Source organism: Benincasa hispida, chromosome 1 (genome assembly GCF_027475165.1).
Source record: "Benincasa hispida cultivar pf3 chromosome 1, pf3_genome.v1.1, whole genome shotgun sequence".
NCBI classification, from domain to species: domain Eukaryota; kingdom Viridiplantae; phylum Streptophyta; class Magnoliopsida; order Cucurbitales; family Cucurbitaceae; genus Benincasa; species Benincasa hispida.
The window spans coordinates 9,820,861-9,844,806 of NC_143478.1; the positions used below are offsets into that span (position 1 = coordinate 9,820,861).

A 23,946-nucleotide genomic window follows, 5' to 3' on the forward strand; every position below is an offset into this window, starting at 1 on the left:
ACTTCAGGGAATTGTGTTGTTCCAGTTGGTTGAGATTCATGATTTTTTATCCATAATTTGTTATTTTGTTTGGCTACGAGAAGACATAAAATTAGTTCAAAATACAGTTTAAAACCTTTCTCTCGATATTGCTATTGTATGAGCATATTTGAAAGGTAAAATCTCTAACATATTGATTTAAAATTTTGGAGCCTCAAGTGCATCTATTTATGATGAGCTTTAGGAAGAAAAACTGTTTTCTGATTATCACATTTTTATGGCATCCAGGTGTATTTTCACATCAAGCACTAATGACAATTAATTATTACCATTAATATCAAATGTTACAAATTCTAATTTTATAATATTTTCATTGTAACACTATTATAAAATATTATATTTATATTAGAAATTTAATATATATTAAATATGTAAAACAACATTTAATTTTAATTGCAATGAAGAGAGAAAAAATTGACACACTTTTAGGACCTACCTTTAGTGAAGAAAACAATAAGAGCTCGTGCTGATAACGTGTTGTGAACTTGAGGAGCACAACGGGAACACGGGTACCAATAAAATATAATATTACAATAAATATAATATAATATAATAATAAAATAAAAATATATTAAAATAAATTAAACATAATATATAAATAACAAAAGTAAATTTATGCAAAATTCTCCAATTCTCCATTTTCTCCAATCTTTTTGGATTGTTCACCAATATGTATCTCTACAAAATCCACCAAATGCCATTATTTGTAAGCAATTTGACAAGTAGGAGGTGGGTTACATGGACAATGTTGAGACACATGGACAATATTTTGAAAAATGAGGGCATGACACATGATCAATAGACACTAAGCATGAATATCTAATGAACATCTATTACCATAATATTTATAATAAATTTTAATTAATTTATCTAATTAATTAATTTTTTTTTAAATAAGTAATTCAGAACTTGGAATATGTATCTCCAAAACATTTCATAATGAATTATTAATTTATAAAACCAACGCTTTAATCTAGTTGGAAAAGCAAAAGTCATGGGAAATCTTCATATTTAGTTTTTTTTAATAATAATTGATGGATCAAATACTTGAACTTGAAATTGATAGTGAAGTTTTATGTCATAGTGAGTATCATGTTGGCATATTTAGATTAGAAACATGTTTGAGAGTGATCATAAAATAGATAAAGTCACTTTTGTTGTGTTCAAAAACCACTCTTAAACATAACTTTAATAATTTAAAATCAAACTTTATAAATACTATTTGCCCTCGCTCCTTCTCCTTTGTTCTAAGAGTCGAGCAAGACCTAAAGTGGGGATGTATAGTGGCGAGAATAGCAAGGGCCAAGAGTCCAGAACTCAGCAATCAATGCCATGTATAGAGATGTTCATTTACTATAAAGACGAACCTGCAAGAACCTACCTTAAACAAGGTTGGGAATGAAGGAGGGAGTGAGACGACAATCTTCATGTGGAATTAATCATTTAAATAAAAAATAATGACAAAAAAATTATTTAATTAAAACTATTCAATAGTAGTTATTTAAGATAATTTATTGTTTTTTGTAAAAAAAAAAAAAAAAGGAAATTTTCTTGTAGGAACCTGTAATCTATGAAACATAGATACAGATACGGCAACACGATATGAATACGATTGGATACGGCGATTCGTCAATTTCTAAAAAACTAAGATACGGATACGTCTAAGGATATATCACTTTTTTTTTATTTTTTTAATATATATATTTCTAATTTTTTTCTTTAAAAAAATCTAGGATATAGATAAATTTAGCATACAAGTTAATAACAATAGCACAAAATAGAATACAAACACTGAAATACAATACAAAAAAAAGCAACATCTAAGATATTGAAGTACAATAGTTAATAAAATGCAATAGAAAAGTAACTCATATTGTAAAGAAGAAGAAGAAAAGATTAGAGAGAGAAGTATGAAGATAAACGAAGAACTTATTGTTGAAAACATCCAAATGGTTTATATTTTGGTGGATTTTGTGAGGACTCAAATGTGAAATGGAGATTAGATGATTCTAGTCTATGGTTTGGTCCGTTATTTATTTATTTTTCTTTTAGTTTTGGACTCGAGTAGTGAGTTTTTTAAATAGGTTACTTAATTTTAGATTGGGAAAGATTATATGAGTTACTTGTTTTTTTTCTTTAAAAAAAAAGTACGCATATAAATAAGTACGTTAAATCGCATATCAGATACGTATCTGAAAATATAGATACGTCAAATCGCGTGTCAGATACGTATCTGTGAAGTATCTGGAAGTATCGGTATCTGATACGTGTCTGATACTGATTCTTTGCGTCACATGAAGTTTTTGTGCTTCATAGCCTCTAATGTAGCAGGTTTGGGATATTTTGATAAAAATAAGTTAATCTTGGTTAATCCTTGATTAGTTAGATTTTATTTACCAAATTAGTTTTTAACCTTTTTAGTTATTCTTTTAGAATTTTTATAATGCTCAATAAATAGAGAGCCCCTTTTATATTTGATATCTTCTCATTCATAATAAAGACTTTGATTTGATTGGAGAAAATTCTCCTTTTATTACTTTAAGTTACATCAATTTGGTATCAAAGCAGCCGTTTGGGCCAACGTTGATTACCACTGGTGGAAGTCTGGGAAACTCTTGGAGACGCTAATCACAAGAGGGGAGCTTCGTGAGTTGTGCTCGTTGCTGAACAACACACATCTAACTATGGGAACCCTTTAAATACAAGAAGATCAAGAAGAATTTTGAGGAATCATCCAAGAATGGAATTTTGTAGAAGATCTAATGCATTTTGGGACAGAAATTATTCATGATATGAAGAATGACCAAGAAAGTTCAAAACATGTTCGAGAAAATTCAAGAATCAGTCCTATAATAATTATGATGAAGAAGCTTATTTAAGAATACCCAATCTGTACATTAATCCTAAAGTATTGGAAGAAATGAAGGAGGTAGCCAAGAAAATCCAACGTTTGTTGGGAAAGATGACTCAAAACACGGAGCATCTTTCCGAACATTTGCAAGAATTTAAAAATAATTAATTCAAGGAATCCACTGTGAGGAAGAAAACAATTATCAAAATTCAGGAAACCCATACAAATTTTCAAACACGTAAGAAAACGCGATCGGAGCTCCAAATGTTGAAGTGAAAATTAGAGGGTACAAAAAAAAAAGGAGAACAACCGAATTGCTAATTCTTGAAACAAGGAGGGAGTTGACATGTTTTGAATAGAAAAATTTTGGGTATTTTAGCAAAATCGCTAGAAAGGCCAATTTTCCCTTTCTGACCTAATCTGAAGGATGCAGACCTAGACCCGACCCGTATTGAACAAATCTCTACCCTATTTCCTTTTTCCTAATTCGACCAAGAAAATCCAATACATTTATGAAATTTTGGGTTTTTCAACCCACAACCCATGTGAATCAACCCACATCTATCACCTCCAGAAGGCCGATCAACAAAAATTGAAAATTCTGACTTTCGATCAAGATCCCAAATCTTCTAAAAATTATGCATATCTTCTCACAATAGATGATTTTTTGAACCAATTAGTTTTTGTGTTTATTGGCTTAAATCATAAAATTTGGATACTATTGATGTTGAATGTTCAAAAACGTTTCCGTTTGAGTGGCTTACATTTTTATTTTTATCTTCATTTTCACTTTAAAACTCGAGTTTTTTTGGGAGGGATAGAATATGATGTAACAGGTTTGGGATATTTTGGTAAAATTGAGTTAATCCTTAGTTATCGTTTTAGGATTCTTATAATTCTATATAAATAGAGAGTCCCCTCTTTATATTTGATATATTATTATTCATAATAAAAACTTTGTTGGTTTCTTGGAGATTTCTCTCCTTTTAACATTTAGACTATATCAACCTACTCTTGTTCATGAAGAATGAAATGAAGAGTGAAAAAGTCATCTCCGACCCTCCCGTCTCAACTCGTAAACATCTATATGTATAGACAATGAAGTCATTTTGGTAATTTCGCATACAAAAGATTATAAAGAAATTAACATAAAATTTGGGTCAACCATGCCATTAATTCTAAAAGTCGAGGAATAAGAATCGTTTCATTTACGCGCGAGAGAGGAGACACAGCACACAGAATTTGGGCAGGGCCCCAGCAGACGCTCTGTCCAATCTGGCATTTCTGCCGCCGGCGCTCCTCTGTTTCAATCCTTCCTTCTTTACACTTCATCTTCTCACAATTCTTTGAATTCCATCCCCTTTTCACATTGAATATGGCCGAATCCAAATCTGACCGATCGCCACTTCTTTCTCCCGGTACCCTCCCTCGTCTCTCAAATTCCTTGTTTCATCTTAAAAACCAATTTTGAATGTTGTGTTTCTGTTTGTTTTTGCTTTGTGTTGTCATTCATATGATGATTCTGCATTGCGATTACATTCTCTTAGGGTGGTTCTTTTTCCTGTTTGACGTGATCACTTTCCATAGTTATTGTAATACGAATAATATTGAATCGGTAGGCTTATGCTGACAGATTGAGAATTAAAAGCATCCAATTCGTTTTACACAGAAATGTTCCAGATTGATAGATCGCCTCGTCATATCAAGGAGACTCATGGAAAGCGTAATGACATTGACGAGACCACCCCGTTGGATGAAGTCAGGGCGCCAAACGTGTTTGAGAGGGTAAAAGAGGAGATTGAGGCGCTTGTTCAAACGATCCACCCAAAGTAAGAGCCACAAATTTATGAAAGGTTTTTATGTACTTATTATGCAACTACAAACATCCAGTTGGTATATATGTTGATATCTGATTCATATCTTACTCAAAAGTGCAATCAAACTTTTAGGTTATAATTTCGTTGAACTTTACTTTGGACTTATATGAGTGAGAACATTAATGTATTACTTCAATAGTCAAATGTTTTTATTACTTACAGATTTGTGTCTAAGGCGTTGATGACGTTTTTTTATGGGGGTTTGTTTTGTGGGTGTATTGTGAGTTTGTTTTAAGAATAAATTTCAATGTTCAGTGCTAGGTTTTGACGTTCTTTTGTTACCTGATTTTGTGCTTGGATTTAGGAGTTTAAGTGGCTGAGTTTGTGCGTTTGTGTTTTCTCTCTAGATTTTGGGTGTTTTGGCGTTGAATTTTAGATGATTTACCAATTGGTTTTAGGACCAACATTTTAGTTTGATTTTGAAGATAGTCTACTCATTCAAGTTCAGGATCCAGTTCAATGAAATTATCCCCATGTATATAAATAAAAGCCTTGTGTTGTTTTCTGATTGCAGGGATGAAACTGCTGCAGCAGAGTCCAAAGAAGAGAAAACAAAGTCTCAATCAGGTGTTTTCCTTGTATCTTTTCATGTTAGAGTTTGCAACTTGTTTAGTAGCATAACTTTTGTCCTCCTCTCTTCGTAAATAAGCCTATGTTCAAATTTTCTCAAGTGGAAAGATGGGAGATCGATGTATAAAAGTTGATCCCTGGGGGAGGCATAACTTCATATATCAAAACAAATATGGAGTTTATTTTCTTCTTTTGTGTGGATCAGATAGTACAGTCATAGCAGCAAAAGTGTTGGGAAGAGCAAAGGATGAGATTGAGAAGATCTTGCACATTAATAAAACAAAGGAAACTCATGGCCAGCGTGATGACATAGGAGAGGATACCCCATTAAATGAAGTCAAAGCTCCAAATTTATTAGAGCGCGCAGTGGAAGAATATGAGGCTTTTATGCAGACCATTCATTCTAAGAAAGAATCTCAGACATTCGATAAAAGGTCTCAATTTACTTGATTTTAATTAGTTTAGGTCGACTAGTGATGAGATAAATTTAGTTTTGTCCTAACTTGTTTCTTTTCCTGCAATTCTTTTGAAGGGATGAAAATGCTGCATCAGTGCAGACAGAAGCAATGCCTATCTCAGGTAACACAGCTTTCAAATTTGCATTCTCCACAGATGCTGTTTATTTTTGCTCTGTTGTTACTTATGTTCTCAGTACTCTGATTTACTTTTCAACCTCCTGAGTTTTGGTTTTGATTGGTTTCATATTAAATGGCCACTGATGCACACATATATGAATGTTCTAACTTTTGTTGTCTTTGTCATTGTATGGTTTGCATTGCTAATGGTCTTAATGTTTTTGCTCTGGATTGCTCGTCAATTATATGTTTCATTTGAAAGTATAACAAAGTTTCAGCTATTTTGCTTCTAACGAGCTTCTTTTTACGAAAAATGGTACAGAAATTAGTTCAAATGAGAAAATGCCAATCAATGAAGTGAAAGGGCCAAATATTTTTGAGAGAGCAAAAGATGAAATGGAGGCACTTGTTCATACCATCCGTCCTCAGGAGGAAACTGATTCACAAGCCAGAGAAGGATTTCTTTCAAAACTCGGAAAATGTTTGGAAATAATATGCTCTCCATCGAAAAAGAAGGATGATTAAAGCCAAAGTTTGCACAAGTTGGTATATTGCCTCATCACCACAAGAAGAATTTGACAGTATAGTTTCTAAGCCTTTTCATCTGTATTGTCTCATTGCTATACTCTTCTTTGAAAATCATCCACTTTTCTGCCTGCATTATTGTAATTCAGGAGCTTTGTACTTTTCCAGTTTGGGAATGAATAAATGTGTATCCATTAAGCTGCAATTTGTACATTGCCACAAAAAAATGCACAGTGGATTGAATTCTTAAATTACTTTCATAAATAGTAAAAGAAATGAGATGAAAAAGGTAAAAAATTGCCTCCACAAATATAAGCAGCATTGATGATTGATAGACAATCACAAAGAAATATCTGTTTCCATACTTTACAAAAATGCATTGTCTGAATATACTTTGAAACAGAGTTAACAATACAAGGGCTTCTTCATCCTGCAAATGATTCAGCACTCCAAAAACTTGCAGTTGGGATAACAAACACCATCAATTGCCAAACATATGAGCTAATGTAATCATGATCAATCATCGAGAGAGCTTCGTCGTTGAAAGGCTTCTGCTTAATATAGAAGAACTCAGCATACTACAAGGATCCAGCCCTCAATGAAAACCCAATGAAACCAATCTTCTGTTAAGTCTGAGAATGCAGATTTAGCTTCACCATGAGGTTAGTTTTAAACAGTAAATAGTAAAATATACTCTTATTTAAAGACAGTAGATTAGTAAGAGAAAGAACAGACCTGAAAATGAGATATCCAAACAATGCTTAATTATGGTACTGGATTCATTTGAAATGAATTCATGGCAGCTTTATCTGATCTTTTCATCCATGCCAATGCTTCCAAAACAATCACTGCAATAAGTATTATGCTAAGAAGAAACCCATAGCCTACTTTCCATTCATTTCCTGCTCCTCCAATTTGAATTCCCAACACTATATTCAATGCTCCAAAAAACAGAGCAATCCTTCCAAACCAATGGTGATACCAATTCCAGTACTTTCTGATTTTAGCTTCCTTGTTGGGTCTCAAAAAGAATGCCAGCACCTAAATTTCCCCCAACCCATCAAATCAATTACTTCAATTCCCATTACTTTTCTATTTTCTCAGAAAAGATAAATCAATATTGCGTTTTGAAATTTCTGATCTTGAAATGTAACTTCTTGTAAAAAGTTAGGAGCATTTGCAAATATAGCAATTAGGCCCAAAGTATCAGTAGATATAGCACAATGCAAAATAATTTGCAGATATAGAATTTATATCCAGCTTTAAGGGTCTATCAGTGATAGACTGTAACGTTGATAGATAGATAGAGTCTGTAACTGATAGATTTTACTATATTTGTAATTCTTTAAAAATGTTGTTGTATACTTCATTATTAGCCTTAAAAATGCTACTCATTGTAATTACCCAAGTTTTTGTTGTTACTAATGACGGTCTCTTGTTTATGAACACGTGCAAAAGATGTTTATAGTTCTTGATGTGCAGAGCCAAATTAGAGAAATTGAAAAACATCAGATTGAAACAGACCTGAAGAATGCTGAATACAAGAACAAAGATACCAATGCCTCTATGAGTTGGTACATTGGCATTAATTTTGTTGTAAAGTTGTCTTCCAAGTACAACAGTAGTAAGTCCAATGGCAAAGCCCACAAACTGAATTACTGAATGAAGATAGTACCAAAGAGGATCCTTATGTCTGAAGTATCTAGGAATGATTGCCCCAACTGGAAGGATGAGACCCCATCCAATGATCCCCAATACACCATGGTTTTTCTTTGTCTGTTCAATGTCACTGCCTACTGCTGCTGCTGAAGACTTGGAACCTGTGTTAAAGAGCAATACAAGAAACTCTTAATGGTGTAAAAACAAACAGTTAACACACAAAGTTCTGATGTGGGCAGCTTAAAAAACCTGCAGAGAAGTCAAAAACAACAGCAGTTTTATCACTGTGAGTAGTCAAGTGATTATGTCTAGGATAAGCATTCCCAAAAGCCAAGAGGATTGGTTGCTGAGAAACCATGACACTGAATTTGAGCTGAAATGCCAAGTAAATGGTGGCACCATGCAATACAACTGAGGAAGGAACATTAGTAAGTGGCAATTCTCCTTTGTCTTGAATTACTTCTGATTGTTTTCTTCCTTGCAAGTAATATTGGTGGATTCTTGCATGGCCTTTCTTGTTTACCCATCCCACCATTGCACTTGATCCCACCATCATCCCATCTCTTGAAAACCCAATCCCTACCCACCCTGTTGTGTATAAAGCTGATACAATGATGTTCATTACATTCTCTTCATTTTGTGTATACTGCACAATCCAACACAAAAATCCCTTTAAATTTCCTTTTCTTTCTTCAAAACATTAAAAAGGACTTTAGGTTTAAATACTACTTTGGTTCCTATACTTTCAATATTGTTCATTTTGGTTCTTGTACTTTCTAAACATTCATTTTGTTCTCTTTGTATTTTCTAAACGTTCATTTTATTCTCTTTGTACTTTCAAACAATTCATTTTAGTCTTTTTATTTTTAGAAAGTAACCATTTTAATTCCTAAAAAATGAAATGGAAATAAAAATGAAGGGATCAAAATAGTAACTTCTTTAAAGTACAAGAACCAACACATTTTGAAAATATAGGAATCAAAATGAACTAAAGTTGAAAGTATAAATACTGAAACTAACATTTTGAAAGTATAACTACCAAAATGGATCAAAAGTGAAAGTACTAAAGAAGTATTTAAACCAAACATTTCAGATCAAATCAAACTTACCCGTAATACAAATGTATTCCAGATGGGTTTGCAGACGACATTGGTTAAATTACCATATGGTGGTGGAAGAAAGCTTCTCAAATCAGTATCACATTGCTCCGATACACCGCCGCTATAACCGCTGTAGCCGCTGCTATCTACTGCAACGTAATCATCATCTTCATCATCGGCCACCACGGGCGGTGTCTGCAGGTTCAAAACATGGAGTAAAAAACAGAATCCAACAACACATTTGGGAAGGGATATAAGAAAACCCCATTTTGCCATTAGGAGAAGGGGTTTTGAAGGAGGGATTGAGATGGGAAATTAATGAAGGGAGGAAAATGGTGTTGGAGAAGATGAAGAAGGGAATGAAAGAAGAAGAGTTGATTGGTGAAAAAAGGAATAGGAAGGGAGTTGAAGGGTTGCAGTAACTTGGGTTCTAAGGATGGATTGATTGAAAAATGTTAGTTGGTTTGTGGTGGTGATAGCGACTTGGGACGACAGTGGTTGGTAATTGATGGCAAAATCATCATTTTCCCGCGAAAATCCACCTGCCATTTCCCTTCTTTTCATCTATATTTCATTCCTTCCAAGCCTTTTTATCTCTCACTTGTATTAAAAAAACAATTTTATGAAAATGTCGATGAAAATAGTGATGTATTAATGTCGATAGATATTTTAAAAAATTTTAAAAACAAAAAATTTTAAAAATATTCAAAATAATAAAAAATCTATTTTATACATTTTAAACAAGTTAATATGTTGTTATTTATATTATGTTTACATTGACAATATTTTTTTAATTATATTTTATGTTTGAAGAACGTATCATGATATAACAAAAATATTGATTCATCCCTTGAACTCATAATAATGTGGACATGTTGATAAAAGTTTAATACTATGGAGTTCATTAATTTTAAAGGGGAAATTAATTTTTACCCTAGTAGTTGTATCAATTTAGACTCTAAATTTAAATAAGTATTGGTTTTTACCATGGTTTAATTTTTGTTAATTTGTACATGATTTTAACCAAAAAAAAAAAAAACAAAAGAAAAAGTCAAAACTTTGAATAAAATTAAGTTTGATCATTGCACAAATTAATCATTAGAATGCACAAGTTTTGCCAAATCCATAAATTTCAAAAAAAAAAAAAAAAAATCAAAGCTCTAGTGCCCTTTTTCTCTAAAAGTTTATCGATTTTATATGGTACATATATTTTATAATTTATTGAAGGCATAAGATATATTTTTTAATGATATTTAGAGTTAGAACTTATTAAATGGTTAATATCACAACATTTTAAAAGTTTAAGATTAAGATTGCGACATTTATCCAAGTTTGAGATACAATTTGATAAATTCAAAACTAAAATCTTTAAGATAAATATATTTGCAAGTGTTTGAAGTTGAATTAGATTAGAGGGTCTCAACTAATTTCACCAAGCCAACATTTTGATAGCAATAAACTTTTATAATTTTAATATTATAATTAGTAGGTGCTTGTTTAAAAGTTTGAATTCATTTTTCCAAAAAGTTTCACTTATTTTTTCTTTTCACATGCTTCAACATCATCACTAAACTACTAGGGCATTTGAAACAGAATTTGTGTTTGATTGGTAATTAAGTGCTGATATTTAAAAGTTCAAAGAGGTTGGCTTGTTTTGTGTTGCAAGATACCATAATTAGGTGCTTGCTAATTTCAACAGCTCAATAATCATTAAACCTTCCAATAATGTGTCTAATTATCCAAAAAGGTTGAACTTTTGGCTGTACTAAAAAGAGGGATAGAGAACTAAAGATGGTGTAAATTTGAAGGGTTTGAATCTTAGTCCTCGATCTCCTTGGCATTGCCTTGGCTCTTGGGACTCTTCTCAACTTGCCCTTTCTTTTCTAGAGTTTTGGGTCAAATTTGATTTGGGTTTATGTGAACTAGATTCTTAAATTCATGTGTCTCATTGTACCATTTTTTTCGATAACATATTAAAATATTCTGAGAAAAAGGAAAAAACAAAACAAAATGTATCATATACGAAACTACGATTGAACAATTTGGTGGGATGTAAAAAAATAAATGAAAGTGTGTTAGCCCAAATAAAAATATCTAAAATCAAAGCACACTATTTTGTATTTTAAACAAAATGAAGAAATTAGAAAAGAAAAGTGTTGAAAATATATGGATGTGGTGAAGGATAAAAGATTATAGAAATGGCATATGCTTTGAGAACCATAATCTCAACAGGAAATGTAACAATGGTACCGCCGCATATTCCATCCCCGCCCCGGCCCCAATCCAATGTCTGCAACTCCACCACTTGATTTTAGGGTTTTTATTTTCTTCCCTCGTAATCCTCAAAGTTTTTCTAATGGTTATCTGTAATTCAACATCAAGAGAACATTTGACCAAGTATTGGATTTGTATAATCCGACACTGGGAAGTCCAAGCTTAAACAGTGTGTTTTTAACTCCTAGAAGGCTCTCCAAAGTTCTAAAACGTCACAGCGATTCGAATTCCCGAGATTTCTCTGCTCCATTTCGTCCTTTTTCCACTTGAAATGCTCATTGGACTCAGAAATCAGAACCCCTTCTTATGGAAACTGTCACTGTAGGACTTATATCGAGTCCCTTCGTCTTCTACGGCTCCCCACAATCAACTAGGCGTTGTTCTACCAACTTCTTGTCTTTTGGGTTTATTCAATCCAAAAAGCTTCGAAGATTTCCCCATAATTTGTCTTGTACTACTCGTTCAACGTCTAGAAACCAGAAAACTGAAGACGGTTATCGCAGTTTTCGTTCGAATCTCTTCTGGGTTTTGGTTCCGATTTTGCAAAGTATCAAAGGGGTTGTGTTATCCAAAACCCACAAAGCTCAGAGTGTTTCAGAGGGATTTGTGGATGGGGGATTGAATGAAAATTACTTGCAAAGCGGGAGTTTCGGGATTGCTTTGTTAAGTATAACTGCGACCGCGAAGCATCGGATTAGTCCGTTCGTTGCTACATTGGCGACGAATCCGACGTTTGTTTCGGGATTGTTCGCGTGGTTTTTTGCACAATCGACGAAGGTTTTGTTGAACTTTTTCGTTGAAAGGAAATGGGATTTGAAAATAATGTTTGCTTGTGGTGGGATGCCTTCGTCTCACTCTGCATTGTGCACAGCTTTGACGACTTCGGTGGCTCTTTGTCATGGCGTAGCGGACTCTCTTTTTCCTGTTTGCTTGGGCTTTAGTCTTATTGTTATGTACGATGCAATTGGAGTTCGTCGACATGCCGGCATGCAAGCTGAGGTACAATATCTTGTTGTTTTACTTCATCTCTTGCAAATTTCCATGAAATCTCCTCTGAAAATCTTTGAGTTTAGAGTTCTCTTTTGTAGTTGCTAAGTTTGTTGAGGGGTTTTCATCAAAGTTGCATCATCCATTGTTATGGGTTAGTTCTGCTGCCTGTGTTCTTGGTGTCGGTAAATTTACTTTTGATTGCTTAGAATGAACCCTCCATCTGTTTGTTAAAAGGACTGCTCTGGTTGACAATCCATGGGATGTTTTGCATTCTCTCTCTGTGTGTTGGGGAGAGGAGTTTCCATTGCTTTATCTGGCTTATGGTTCTTTCTTGTTTGCTTCGAATTTATATCCAACGGTCATTAGGGGCATCCAAATTTTTTAATCTATATGAGGCAACCACCTTGTGGCGGCCTTCATTGAATAGCTTCTTCTTCTTCTTCCCCTTTTTTTTTTTTTTTAATTTTATTATTATTATTTTTATCTCTTTAGAGTTTTGTTAGCTGTTGAGCCTTTGGGTTTATTCTTCGTAGTTTTGTTGTACTTGGTAATTTGGTATACTTGTAGTCTTTCAACGGTTTTCTTGTGTATGGCAATGGACAATTGTGTTGGATTTTGATGATCAATGAGGAAGCATGGTCTTAGACTCCTAGTCCAATAGTCAAATAGGAAAAGTATAGATTTAATCATTGTTTATGTCACTTTGTTCAAGTTTCGGGATGAAATGTTGTAAGATCAGACAACTATTTCATAGTGATGAAAAGAAAACGAACTTGTGAGTTGAATCATGATAGTGATTCTGACTTGTGGTATGGTAGCAGCCCTAGGTTGTTGTATGTGCCACCACTGGCTGATGTTAGCTTGCATCTTCCCAAAGTTTATCATTCATAAACAAAGACACTAAAAATTTCAAGTTTAGTCTCTAAGTTTCAAATTTGTCTATTTAGATCTTGAATCTTCAATTTTGTGTTTACTAAGTCACGTAACTTTAAAAATATCTAATAGGTTCTTGAACTTTTAATCTCGTGTCTAACATATTTCCTTACATATTTGAAAATTTAAAAGTTAATGCCTAATAGAACAAACATCAAATAGGTCGAGAACTAATTGGATATGAAATTGAAAATCCAAAATAGAAAGTTTGAAGACTCGGACACTTTTTAAAGCTTAGAGACTAAAAGTCTAGGGACTAACTTGCAATTCAACTTTTAATTTATGGACTCTACAGATAATGTAGTTTTTCATAAGTGTTGAGCTGCATACTTTATGACCCATGAGGTCTAAATCACCCTATATGTAATTACTTTCTCAGTGAATAAGGTTTAGTTTTGCAAGGATTTGTACTGAAACCATATGGAAAATGGGTGAATGCAGGTTCTTAATCTTATCGTTGAGGACTTGTTTGAAGGACATCCCATAAGCAAAAGAAAGCTGAAAGAGCTGCTTGGCCACACGCCATCGCAGGTTCTTGCTGGTGCTCTGCTAGGAATTGCGGTTGCTTGGTTCTTTTGTCAGGGTTCCTTCATCCCATGTTGAACTGAACTTCTATGGAATTCAACCCTTTTCACTATGGAAATAGCCCATTTCTTTTGCTTCATTGTTTACAAATGGCATCAAGAAGTAAATCACCTGCTAAATAGAAAAAAATATCTCCATGTTTATAAAATATGTTTTGTTTCAATATTTCTTTTGATCCTTTATAAACGGAGTAGAATTTTTCTAGAATGCTTGATGGAAAATTATGGTGACTAGGACACTAGTTTGGATTAAGTGAAAAAATAACATTTAGACACAAACTTTTATTCAAAATACTCCAATAAATTTAGAAACATTTATGTAATATTGTTATATTTACAATTACAATTGTTCTAATTTTGTAATTTTAGAAAGAATAGAGTTATCTTTGGAAAAAGTGGCAAAATTGAAGGATCTTTTTAAAAATATAATTCAGCTTAAATTAATTAAGGGATTAACTCATAACTTTATAGTTTTCTTCTTTGTTCATACTAGCCTAAAACAGGGTTGCCAAGTCCTTCATCTCAACCAAAAGAAAACAGAGCATTTTTTTTTCTTTAAAGATAACTTCATTAAATCGCGTCAAAGAGTGAATTACAAAACATCAAATAGCAACTCGCGTCAAAGAGTGAGTTATAAAATTACAAGAGCGATTATATTTAACAAAATTATAAATACTCATCCGATTTGTAAGATCCAACACATTCTTAATCACGTTCTTTGTTTTAGAAATGTTGGATAACAGCTCATTAAGAGCATGAATGATAATTGCTTAATCAAATTCTATAATGAGAGGTTGAGACAACTCACCTCTAAGCTGGAGAAGAGAAGATAAGCTAGTTCTAATAGTCTTGCCCTCCAAAATCTTAATTGGTCATCTCTCATCAATGTCGGTGAAATAGGAGATCCTTGAGAGTAACGAATTACCTATCCAAAATCGTGAATCTTTTTATCCTAAATATTGTATCTAATTAAGTTTACATGTAATATTTTCATTCACAATTTTACTTATTTATTTTTTGAGTTTGTGATAAAGTATTGAGATCGAGCAACCTTCGTGTCCTTATTGGCTCTATTATTAATGTAATAAGCTTTAAATAAATCATATGTGCAATCGTACAAAATTATAGCTATCGTTGAGCTAATCTATGAATTATGACGACGCAACAAGCGCAAAAAAAAAAAACTTGTTTCACGATGTTGATGAAGATGCTGACCTTTCAATTTTACAAATCGATGAATATTTTTTTAAAAAATTCCAAGAAAAATATTAATTTATATATTCTTTTAAAACTTTATGTTGTATCACTTTTTTCTTTGGATGTACGGTTGGTGGTGAGATTCGAATCATAACCACAAACTTCTTGATCATTAACATATATATTATATTCGATCAAAGTTAAGATCACTTTTTAGATTATATCAATCAAAAGTTCAAACTAATAATTATATTAATTTAATCATGATCTTTAAAATATACCAATTTACACTTTTCTTTAGATTTGATTTGAAAAGAAATATCGTGTGGAATTATAATTGTTTCCATGAAATTGTTAAATTGTCATAAGTAAATCGATTTAGACCTTTTACTAAAATTTCTCTTAAAAGTCGTCAATGTTTCGATTCTTACAACTTTTTTAATTGACGAATTTATAAAAAAAAGATAATTAAAATTGATGTATAAATGATTTTTAAAGAAAATCATATTTAAGAATCTAAATCAAACTATTTATGAAATTTTTAAGATTTAATTAATAAACTTACAAGTCGCACCAATCCAAGGTAATGGAACGTAACAAAGGAGGTAAATCAAAAGAATGTGATACCAAGATTTACCTTTCACACATAAGGACAAAATACAAAGTCGGTCTAAGATGAAAGTAAGAGTCAACGGTTTGTGCTTCAGTTCGTTTGGGATTTGGGTGAATAAAAATCGATTACAGCTTCCTATTTCCTTCATAAGTCAACAATGGCGGTGATGATGATGATGATGAAAATAAAGTTAAAATATTTCCTTTGATTGATTCATTCCATGGTTTAAACTGGATGGGTTGCAAATCCTCAAAACCAGCTCCATTGGAGGAACCAACTCCCTCTAATTCCTTACATGATACCTCTGCTTTTGCTTCTGATACCCCTTGTCTGTCTCTAATCTTCTCTCCTCTCTTTCATTTCCCATTTAATTTCTTCTTCTGAAATTGATTGTTCTCACTCTGTGTTGGCAGTTTCAGAGAGCGATATAGAGTCTTTACATAAGCTATTTCAGAAACTGAGTGATTCTGTAATCAAAGATGGCCAAATACACAAGGTATCTTCCTCTTCTCTTTGTGCATTTATCTTTCCTGTGATTCTGATTCCATTTCATTTCAAGGAAGAACTTCGGCTTGCAATTTTCAAGAATGTCAATGAAAGGAACCTCTTTTTGGACAGGGTACGTCATGTTTGCCTGCTTCTTTATTCACTCAAAAACCCCTGTAGAAACACCGAGTTTTCAGCCTTTTTCTTGTTACAGTGAGTTTCTTTTTCTCGTTTGTTTTGCAGATTTTTTATCTGTTTGATGCTAACAAAAATGGGAGAATTGGGTTTGGGGAATTTGTTAGGACACTGAGTGTCTTTCATCCCAACACTCCAAAGGCAGTCAAGATTGCACGTAAGAAGATGGATTCGATGACTAATAATGCTACGTTTTACGGAGGTTTTTTGTATGGATGATCTAAAATTGACTTGACTTTTTCAAAACGATCTATCATTTTATTGGCATTAAGAAACCTTTTTCTAGAGTTTCTTTCTTCCTTTCCTTTAGCTATCTCCCTCTCTCGCACTCTCACTCTTGCTTGCACAGTCATTACATGCGTTCGTTGGACATTGCATGAAAAAATGTTAGACGTTGCCATTGGCCGACCCGCTTTGTCAATTGTCATGTTCATGCACCATTGATAGACTAGCATTGTGCTCGTTGTTGCCGGAGGAACGGTGCTAGACACATGAGAAGTGGAAGAAAATGATGGTTTTCTGATCAAATCTTATTTTAGCTTTTTTTTTTTCCTTCTTTTTTTGACATCTATCAAACTATTCCATCCTTTATTGTATGGTTTCTTAAAAGCTGAGATTGATTCAATGTTCAACTTCCAGATGCATTTAAGCTGTATGATCTTAGACACACTGGCTTCATTGAACGTGAAGAGGTAAAATCCATATTACAAATATCTGGATGAGTCTAGCTCTACCTACAAATATAAATCTTATAAGAATTAATAATACATGTAGACAATTAAAGTAAATATAATAGAAAGTTTGTCGTTCCATGATAGCTGAGAGAGATGGTGTTGGCTCTTCTATCTGAATCCGATCTAGTTCTACCCGACGATGTAGTTGAAATGATTGTCGACAAGGTAAAGATGAGCCTACCGACTGTTCTGCTACTTCTTGTTCCCAAAACTTTAGTTTGCTTCAACTTGCTGCTCTGTTTGCAGACTTTTACTGAAGCAGATGCAAAGGGTGATGGTAAGATTGATGAGGATGAGTGGAAAGCGTATGTAGCACAAAATCCTTCACTACTAAAGCATATGACTCTTCCATATTTGATGTATGTTTCAAGTCTTTCCTCTAGTTATTTACTTCTTTTTCCTCTTCTTAAAGAGGGAGTTTTGAACCGTGTCTACAATCTTTTGTTTTCTTTTGTTACTTGTGCTGTATGTATAGGAGGCTCTCTATGATGTCATAATAAAACATTTGTTTTATCAATGGCAAACATCATAACTATAAGTTCTATTTGCTAACAGAGACATGACACTGGCATTTCCCAGCTTTGTGGACAGTGGAGTGAATAGCTCTAATCTTAAGGCTTGATCTATGAAGGTTCTCAAAATCTTTGGCTTGACAGATGGCTGTGGTAGTTTGTAACCATTTCTTTTGCATCGGTCGAAACCAGATGGTTTACAATCCTTTGCTCCAGTGATCCTGCAATTTGGTTTTCATTCCCAAGCGCATCTAATTCATCAGTCAGTTTTTGGTGAAGATGATATCTCCATTAGAAGTTCCATGGATGAGCTTCACCACTTCGGCTTGCTTCTGAAGAAGGGGGCACAAAATGGCTCTCGGCTTCACATCCGAGTCATACTGTGTATTTGTTATCAAACCTTGGTTAAGGAACTACCATATAATCTACAGATTGTAAAATGATAAATAAGTTACAACTGCATATTCACAAATCTAAAAGAAAACTAATTAGTTTTGCAGTACACAAAGAAGGCTTTGATATCAGCTCTGGAAAAAATATATCTGCGACGTTGTCATTTGTGATGACCGAGGGTGAGATACATCAGTTTGTCATATCTTAATATGAGGTGAAGGGCAGCTCTTGACAGGAATCTGTAAGAAACTTATGCAGCGAACAAGACCTCCATGGCCACCTCAGAAATGTGAGTGAGGCTATTAGATTGGAAGAATGCCATCAACAATGTATTCCGAGAAAGGCATGAAACAAGACTGAACCATAAATTTGACCAGATGATCAGGGGTTAGGAGATTTTTTGACCACATATGCTGCTCGGGATACCATTCCAACCCTCAGTGTCATCGCACAGTTGAGAGTCCATCAGCAAAAATGCGCAACTTCAACTAATCACTTTTCCTTAAGTTTCTTTAACTTTCGTTTTGACCTTCCTCTGAAAGGATAATTGACAATCAAGATAGAAAGCAAAGTCAAATAAACTATTTTATGTATCATATATGATATACATCAAGGTTCAGAAGGTACCTCCTTGGTGTGTTTCTCAAACCAAATACACCCTTCATCAAAGAGCTAATATCCACAGAACGATCCTTCATGATCTTATCATGGTACATTTTGCTACCGATTTCAGTGATTTGTTCCTCCACTTCTTCCAGTGTTTGATCCACGTTGAGCTGAAGTTCCCCTTTTCTAATGACTGTAACACCAAAACCATTCGCTTTGGCTTCCCGAAATGCATCCTTATGAATATTTTAACAAAGGTGAGACAGGGTTATGCTAGTGAACTTGGTAAATACCTGGACACAGAAAAACTAGAACCAACACCGGAACTACAAGAAAACAAGCATAGTCAACGCAATGCAAATAACACTTTCCGTTTTGAAATGTTCCAGAGAAATGCAACACTTCCAACACATGAAATTGAGAAGAGTATCAGAAAGCTAGAAACTCGAATGTAAGGTCCTGTTTAATAACATTTCTATTTTCTGTTTCTGTTTCTTATTTTCTAAGAAATAGACTTGTTTGATAATGGTTCCCGTGTCTTATTTCTAAAATTTGAGAAATGTTCCTTAAAAAAAAGGGCAAATTTTGAGAAACAACCAAAAAATAGTTTCCCCTATTCTGTTTCTATTTAATTTATTTCTATTTCTAGGTAACCAAAACTGGCCTGGTGGTAGGAGGTGCTGCTCAAATGAAGTGAAGCTTTTTGGGGTGTGGCTTCGACTCCCATTGAAGGCAGTTCCTTTTTTTAAAAAACCTTTTTCCCCAATTTTTGTTTTTTTAATTTGTCTTTCTTGTATTTCATAATTTTACTTTATATATTAGTTGAATTTGAATTTTAAAAAAATCTCTTCATATATTATTTTAATTTTGAATTTTCAAAATTTTAATATGTAAATTTCCTTTAATTTTGAATTTTGCAATATGAATGTTATATATTATTTTAATTTCAATTTCAATTTTCATTGCATTTAAAACTAGTTACAATTTTACAACATATTATTTTTTCACTAAGACACTGATTTTGCTTCATTTTAATTTTTTTTTTTTATCATAGACTTAATCAAATATTATCAACAAATGTCTCCTTACCCACTCAACACACAAAAACTATACTAATAGCATGTTTGCTATTCAATTTCTTTAACAATGAATCAATGATCGTTGAAGATACACAGAGTTTGCTATACAATTTGCAAAGTTGTATAATTAAGTTAGATGTAAGTTGAAACAATTCAAAACATAGTTATTGTTTTTAATCGAAATAATTTACAAATGACTCAAGGGAGAGATAACATTGCCAATCAAATTTGGGCAACATTTGAAGGATAGATGCAATTTTGTTATTGTTTTTCGTTGTGCATCGAGACTTATTTTGTATTAGATGGTATAAATTTTTTATAATTTCTTTTTTGATATTTGATGTGTGGCATATCTTTTTTATATTATATTATTACAAAAAAAAAACAAATAAAGAGAGAAAAAGAGAAACAAGAAACAGTTATCAAACTTGTTATTGTTTCTGTTTTTTTTTTTTCAAGAAACAGGAAACAAGAATAGTTATCAAACATATTCAAGTTTCTAGTTCTTAAAAAGCAGGAAACAAGAAACAAAGAACAAAAAACAAAAAACATGAAACGAGAAACGTTATCAAACAGACCCTAAGTAATTCCATACCTTAGGCGGACGTGGAACAATAAATGCATTACCAGTCCCCAACATTTCCATATGAGATTGAATGATATGGCAAAAGTTTTTGCAATCACCAGCATCCTCAAAAGCAATTACATGGCATGGCTTTGGCTCAAGTTCAAGGTCTGCAGCCATCTCCAAGGAATAGAATCCTATTCTATGCTCCCCATCTTCCATCGTATAAAGTTCAATGCACTGAAAGTTAAACAGTGATCAAAATCAAATCACAAAGACTTTCATAGTGAGCATATGAAAATTGACATCAAACAATGTTCCAAAAGTATTCATAACGTCATGAGTTCAGTTTTAATTTGGGCATGGGATAGTTATGCTCAGGCTATCAGAATCGTAGAAAAATCATACTCACGAGTACATGACGAAGATCTAGCCACCACAAATAATCTTCTTCTTTTTCTTCTGCATACTCACGGTACTTGCTTACTACAGCCTGTGGTCCAAACATTTCCATCTCTCTTTTGAGCTTGTTCAATTTCTCTTCCATGAATTTTTTATTTCTATCAGGTAACTTGTCCATCAAATCAGCAGCTTCTTGCACTTCTTTCTCAGTAATCCACCGATCAAGATCTTTTCCAATATCTTTCATAATGGATTTGACTTCTGGATCTGTCTCTGCATTATAAGATTCCAAAAATCCCTGGGACCATTTCTTTGTGTGTTGCCAAAATTCCTTCCCTTGTTTTCTACCAGGTCTAACAGATCCATCACTACTTTCTATAATTGTCATAGAATCTTTTCTTTCTTGATTATGAATTTCCATATTGGGATCATCGATATTTTCGATGCTACCATTGGGGTTAGAGGAGTTCTGCTCATATTTATTCATAGAAAGAGGCAGGCCAGCTTTCCCAACAAAAATTGCCTTTCTTTGCTCCAGGAAGTCATTGAAGAATTCAGGGCTCTTTTCAAAAGGAGGACCCTTCCAACGTGGAATGATTTTTTCAGGTGGATCGTATAGACTGATGCCATCTAGAGGAAAGAAAAAAGGGAGAGGGGATCAGGACAAGAAAAAACTACTAAACATAAAAAGTTCAAGAACATTCAAATACCTGCCCCATAGTCAAGATTTTCAATGTTGGAATGAAGCCACTCATGCAACTTCAACAGCTTTTCATTCTCTCTCTCAACTTTCCTCTCAAGACCATTGAAGAATGTAAGCTTGTCCTCAGGATCCATTGCATAGAATGGATCTCGATTTGCCAATTCATTTTCTCTAACCTTAAAAACAATATCTCTAAGGTTTTCGTCTTTCATCCACTCAAGCTCCTCCTCATTGTCATTTTCATACTGTAGTTGTGCTAATGTAGAATTGGCATCAGATTGCTGTTCACCTTTTTCTCTAGCAACTATATAATTATCTCTAAAGCCAACTCCGATCTTTCTAACAAAAGGCTCAACTTCATCAAAATTATCTTCTATCCAGTTTTTCTTTTCTCCATATGGCATGGTATCTGTATCACTATCATTACAGTCACGATTCAAGGACTTGTGGAGATTTACTCTGCCACCTACTGAGTGTCCTTCCACAGAGCTTTTAGAGTGGTCGTCCTTCACTGAGATGGAATTTTTATCCCTAAGTGCAGAATCAACATTGTCACTGACCAAAGATGAAGAATCTGACGCCCCAAATGAAAAGGAAGATTTGAACGGTATGTTTTTTGAGTCTGCTTCCTTGTTTGTCTCACTTTCCAATACATTATCGTTTGGCAGCCTTGGAGCAGCAGAAAATTCTTGGGTAGTTCTGCCTTGAATTTTCTCCTCGGGCTTTTGTTTTTGACGTCTTTCAGAAAGATACTCCCTAGCTTCCTTCACTGTTCTTATGATCTTTAGTTTCTTTTGTTCTGAATCTTTTTCTACTTTCTGGGTCTCACAGTAAGAATCAGATTGCATTGAATCCATAATTCCTAAAGAAGTCTTACAATCTTTAACATCCCATGTGATGCTCTTCCCACGATGTGGCACTACATTTGAAGTGCTTGAGACTTGCAAATCCTTCGTCTCTACTGAAGCTACATTGTGAAGCAAACCACTCTCCACATCTTCGAGAACGTGATTATCATGTTTTAAATTATCGGACAGAAAACAGGCACCCTCATCCATATGTTCAATGGTTTCATCTTCATTGGGCAACCTTCCGTTCACAGACAATAGATTATTTTCATCAGAGAAAGACAAGGGGTCTTCTTTTGCCTCCATTCTCCGTGCATCACGGGCCATGTCTCTTATTTCCTGAATTTTGTTACTCAAATCTGCAACACCTGAATTCAGATTGCCAGTAGACTCTCCTAAAACCAGTTTGGTAATGGGTACTTTTGATTTTTCTTTTGCTATAGTACGCATAAGTTCTTGTTTATCTAAGCTGGGCTTTTCAAATGACACCTTAGGTGGCTCTGCACGTACTTGAATAATTTCAACTCTACCATTCTCCAGAACCTCTTTCTCCTTTCTAGATTTGATCTTTCTCCTCATCATTTCTTTCTCCAGTTCAGTCAATTCAATATCCTCCTTTTTGAAAGTGAACAACTTCTTCAAAGAAAAGAGTAAGAGAAAACTACATAGAACTAAGCCCCCAACTCCCGAAAACTTGGAAAAAACCTCGGGCCTAAAACTGAAACCCTGAGCAGCCTTAAGAAAGCTAGACTCGTCATCTCCTTGAATTACGAACTTGGCAACTGAACTATTCCTTGGAAGCACATTCTTCCCATTCTCTATTTCTCTAGCAATCCTTTTCGCGGCGGAGATTTTATGATTCACACCCCTTGGATCGTCCAAATCCACTGGCTCAACCTGGCTTCTCGTTAAAATTTCGTCCTTGTTGATAGAAACCCATTTGACATTCCCATTTGAATCTTGAAAAATCGTAAATATAGGACCAGAACCAATCCCCCAAAGCTCAATATCTTTCTTATATTGATCAACCCAATTCTCCAATCTATTCCACAAAACAGATTCACCTAAACCTTTTGGTCTCGTCTCAACGGAAGTATCACTAACATCACTACCAACACGACCAGAACTCTCACTACGTTCAGAAATTCTTTCAGGCAATTGAAAATCAGAATTTGGATTGTTGGGAATGTGAATTCGGCGTACCTGTTGTTCCTGAGCGAGTTTCTTCCTCAGCGAGTTTCTGCGCCTGGTCGGACGAGAAAAACTGGCAAAAATCACCAAGTTCCTTCTACATCTTGGAAGATTAAGTCTTGGGTATCTGTAAATTTTGGAGCTGGGTGCTTGAATTCTGAATGGGTTTTTCTTATTCGAATTTGGAATTGAAAATCTGGGAGAGAAGAGTGAAAGGCCATTACTAAGGATTGGAGATTGAGAAGAGGAAATGGGAGAAAGAAGCTCCATTTGTGAAGTGGGGATTCATAAGAAACGAAGAGCAGTGAACACAGCCAAATGTTGAGCTGCTGGGGAGTTAGCTAAAAACCCTGAATCACCGCAATCCGGAAGATGACGCATTCCTAAACGGCGTCGTTACCTGCAATAACTTGGATTTTGAATTACAAAATCACTCGACATTCTA

At 34.0% G+C, this 23,946-nt stretch overlaps 5 protein-coding genes across 8 annotated transcripts; 3 read left to right on the plus strand and 2 right to left on the minus strand.

The window, feature by feature from the left end:
* Positions 1-4,058: 4,058 nt before the first annotated feature.
* LOC120070259 (uncharacterized) lies at positions 4,059-6,642 on the plus strand. Its single transcript, XM_039022153.2, has 6 exons — positions 4,059-4,308; positions 4,560-4,719; positions 5,282-5,334; positions 5,543-5,771; positions 5,870-5,916; positions 6,235-6,642. Exons 1-6 carry the CDS (start codon positions 4,266-4,268, stop codon positions 6,435-6,437), a joined length of 735 nt encoding a protein of 244 aa, XP_038878081.1. The 5' UTR covers positions 4,059-4,265; the 3' UTR covers positions 6,438-6,642.
* A 92-nt stretch (positions 6,643-6,734) lies between these two features.
* LOC120070258 (Cytochrome b561/ferric reductase transmembrane with DOMON related domain-containing protein) lies at positions 6,735-9,472 on the minus strand. 2 transcript variants are annotated; one of them, XM_039022151.2, is made up of 5 exons: positions 9,206-9,472; positions 8,346-8,742; positions 7,962-8,257; positions 7,173-7,478; positions 6,735-7,069 (listed from the first exon to the last, which is right to left on the minus strand). In XM_039022151.2, exons 1-4 carry the CDS (start codon positions 9,470-9,472, stop codon positions 7,203-7,205), a joined length of 1,236 nt encoding a protein of 411 aa, XP_038878079.1. In that variant the 3' UTR covers positions 6,735-7,069; positions 7,173-7,202. The 2 variants fall into 2 exon arrangements, with proteins under 2 accessions (XP_038878079.1, XP_038878080.1); XM_039022152.2 differs by having other exon boundaries at positions 6,965-7,087.
* A 1,872-nt stretch (positions 9,473-11,344) lies between these two features.
* On the plus strand, positions 11,345-14,143 carry LOC120070908 (Acid phosphatase/vanadium-dependent haloperoxidase-related protein). Of its 2 annotated transcripts, XM_039022818.2 has the most exons (3): positions 11,409-12,469; positions 12,559-12,611; positions 13,835-14,143. In XM_039022818.2, the coding sequence occupies exons 1-3, from the start codon at positions 11,777-11,779 to the stop codon at positions 13,878-13,880; spliced, it is 792 nt and encodes a 263-aa protein (XP_038878746.1). In that variant the 5' UTR covers positions 11,409-11,776; the 3' UTR covers positions 13,881-14,143. The 2 variants fall into 2 exon arrangements, with proteins under 2 accessions (XP_038878736.1, XP_038878746.1); XM_039022808.2 differs by lacking the exon at positions 12,559-12,611 and having other exon boundaries at positions 11,345-12,469.
* Positions 14,144-15,911: 1,768 nt separating this feature from the next.
* On the plus strand, positions 15,912-18,222 carry LOC120070179 (calcineurin B-like protein 7). 2 transcript variants are annotated; one of them, XM_039022038.2, is made up of 8 exons: positions 15,918-16,115; positions 16,201-16,283; positions 16,347-16,406; positions 16,517-16,625; positions 17,108-17,160; positions 17,287-17,367; positions 17,449-17,561; positions 17,758-18,222. In XM_039022038.2, exons 1-8 carry the CDS (start codon positions 16,022-16,024, stop codon positions 17,822-17,824), a joined length of 660 nt encoding a protein of 219 aa, XP_038877966.1. In that variant the 5' UTR covers positions 15,918-16,021; the 3' UTR covers positions 17,825-18,222. The 2 variants fall into 2 exon arrangements, with proteins under 2 accessions (XP_090172722.1, XP_038877966.1); XM_090316596.1 differs by having other exon boundaries at positions 15,912-16,115; positions 16,201-16,406.
* Positions 18,102-23,931, minus strand: LOC120070178 (uncharacterized). Its single transcript, XM_039022032.2, has 5 exons — positions 21,470-23,931; positions 20,770-21,389; positions 20,388-20,597; positions 18,735-18,949; positions 18,102-18,642 (listed from the first exon to the last, which is right to left on the minus strand). The coding sequence occupies exons 1-5, from the start codon at positions 23,769-23,771 to the stop codon at positions 18,600-18,602; spliced, it is 3,390 nt and encodes a 1,129-aa protein (XP_038877960.1). The 5' UTR covers positions 23,772-23,931; the 3' UTR covers positions 18,102-18,599.
* Between the last annotated feature and the right edge of the window lie 15 nt (positions 23,932-23,946).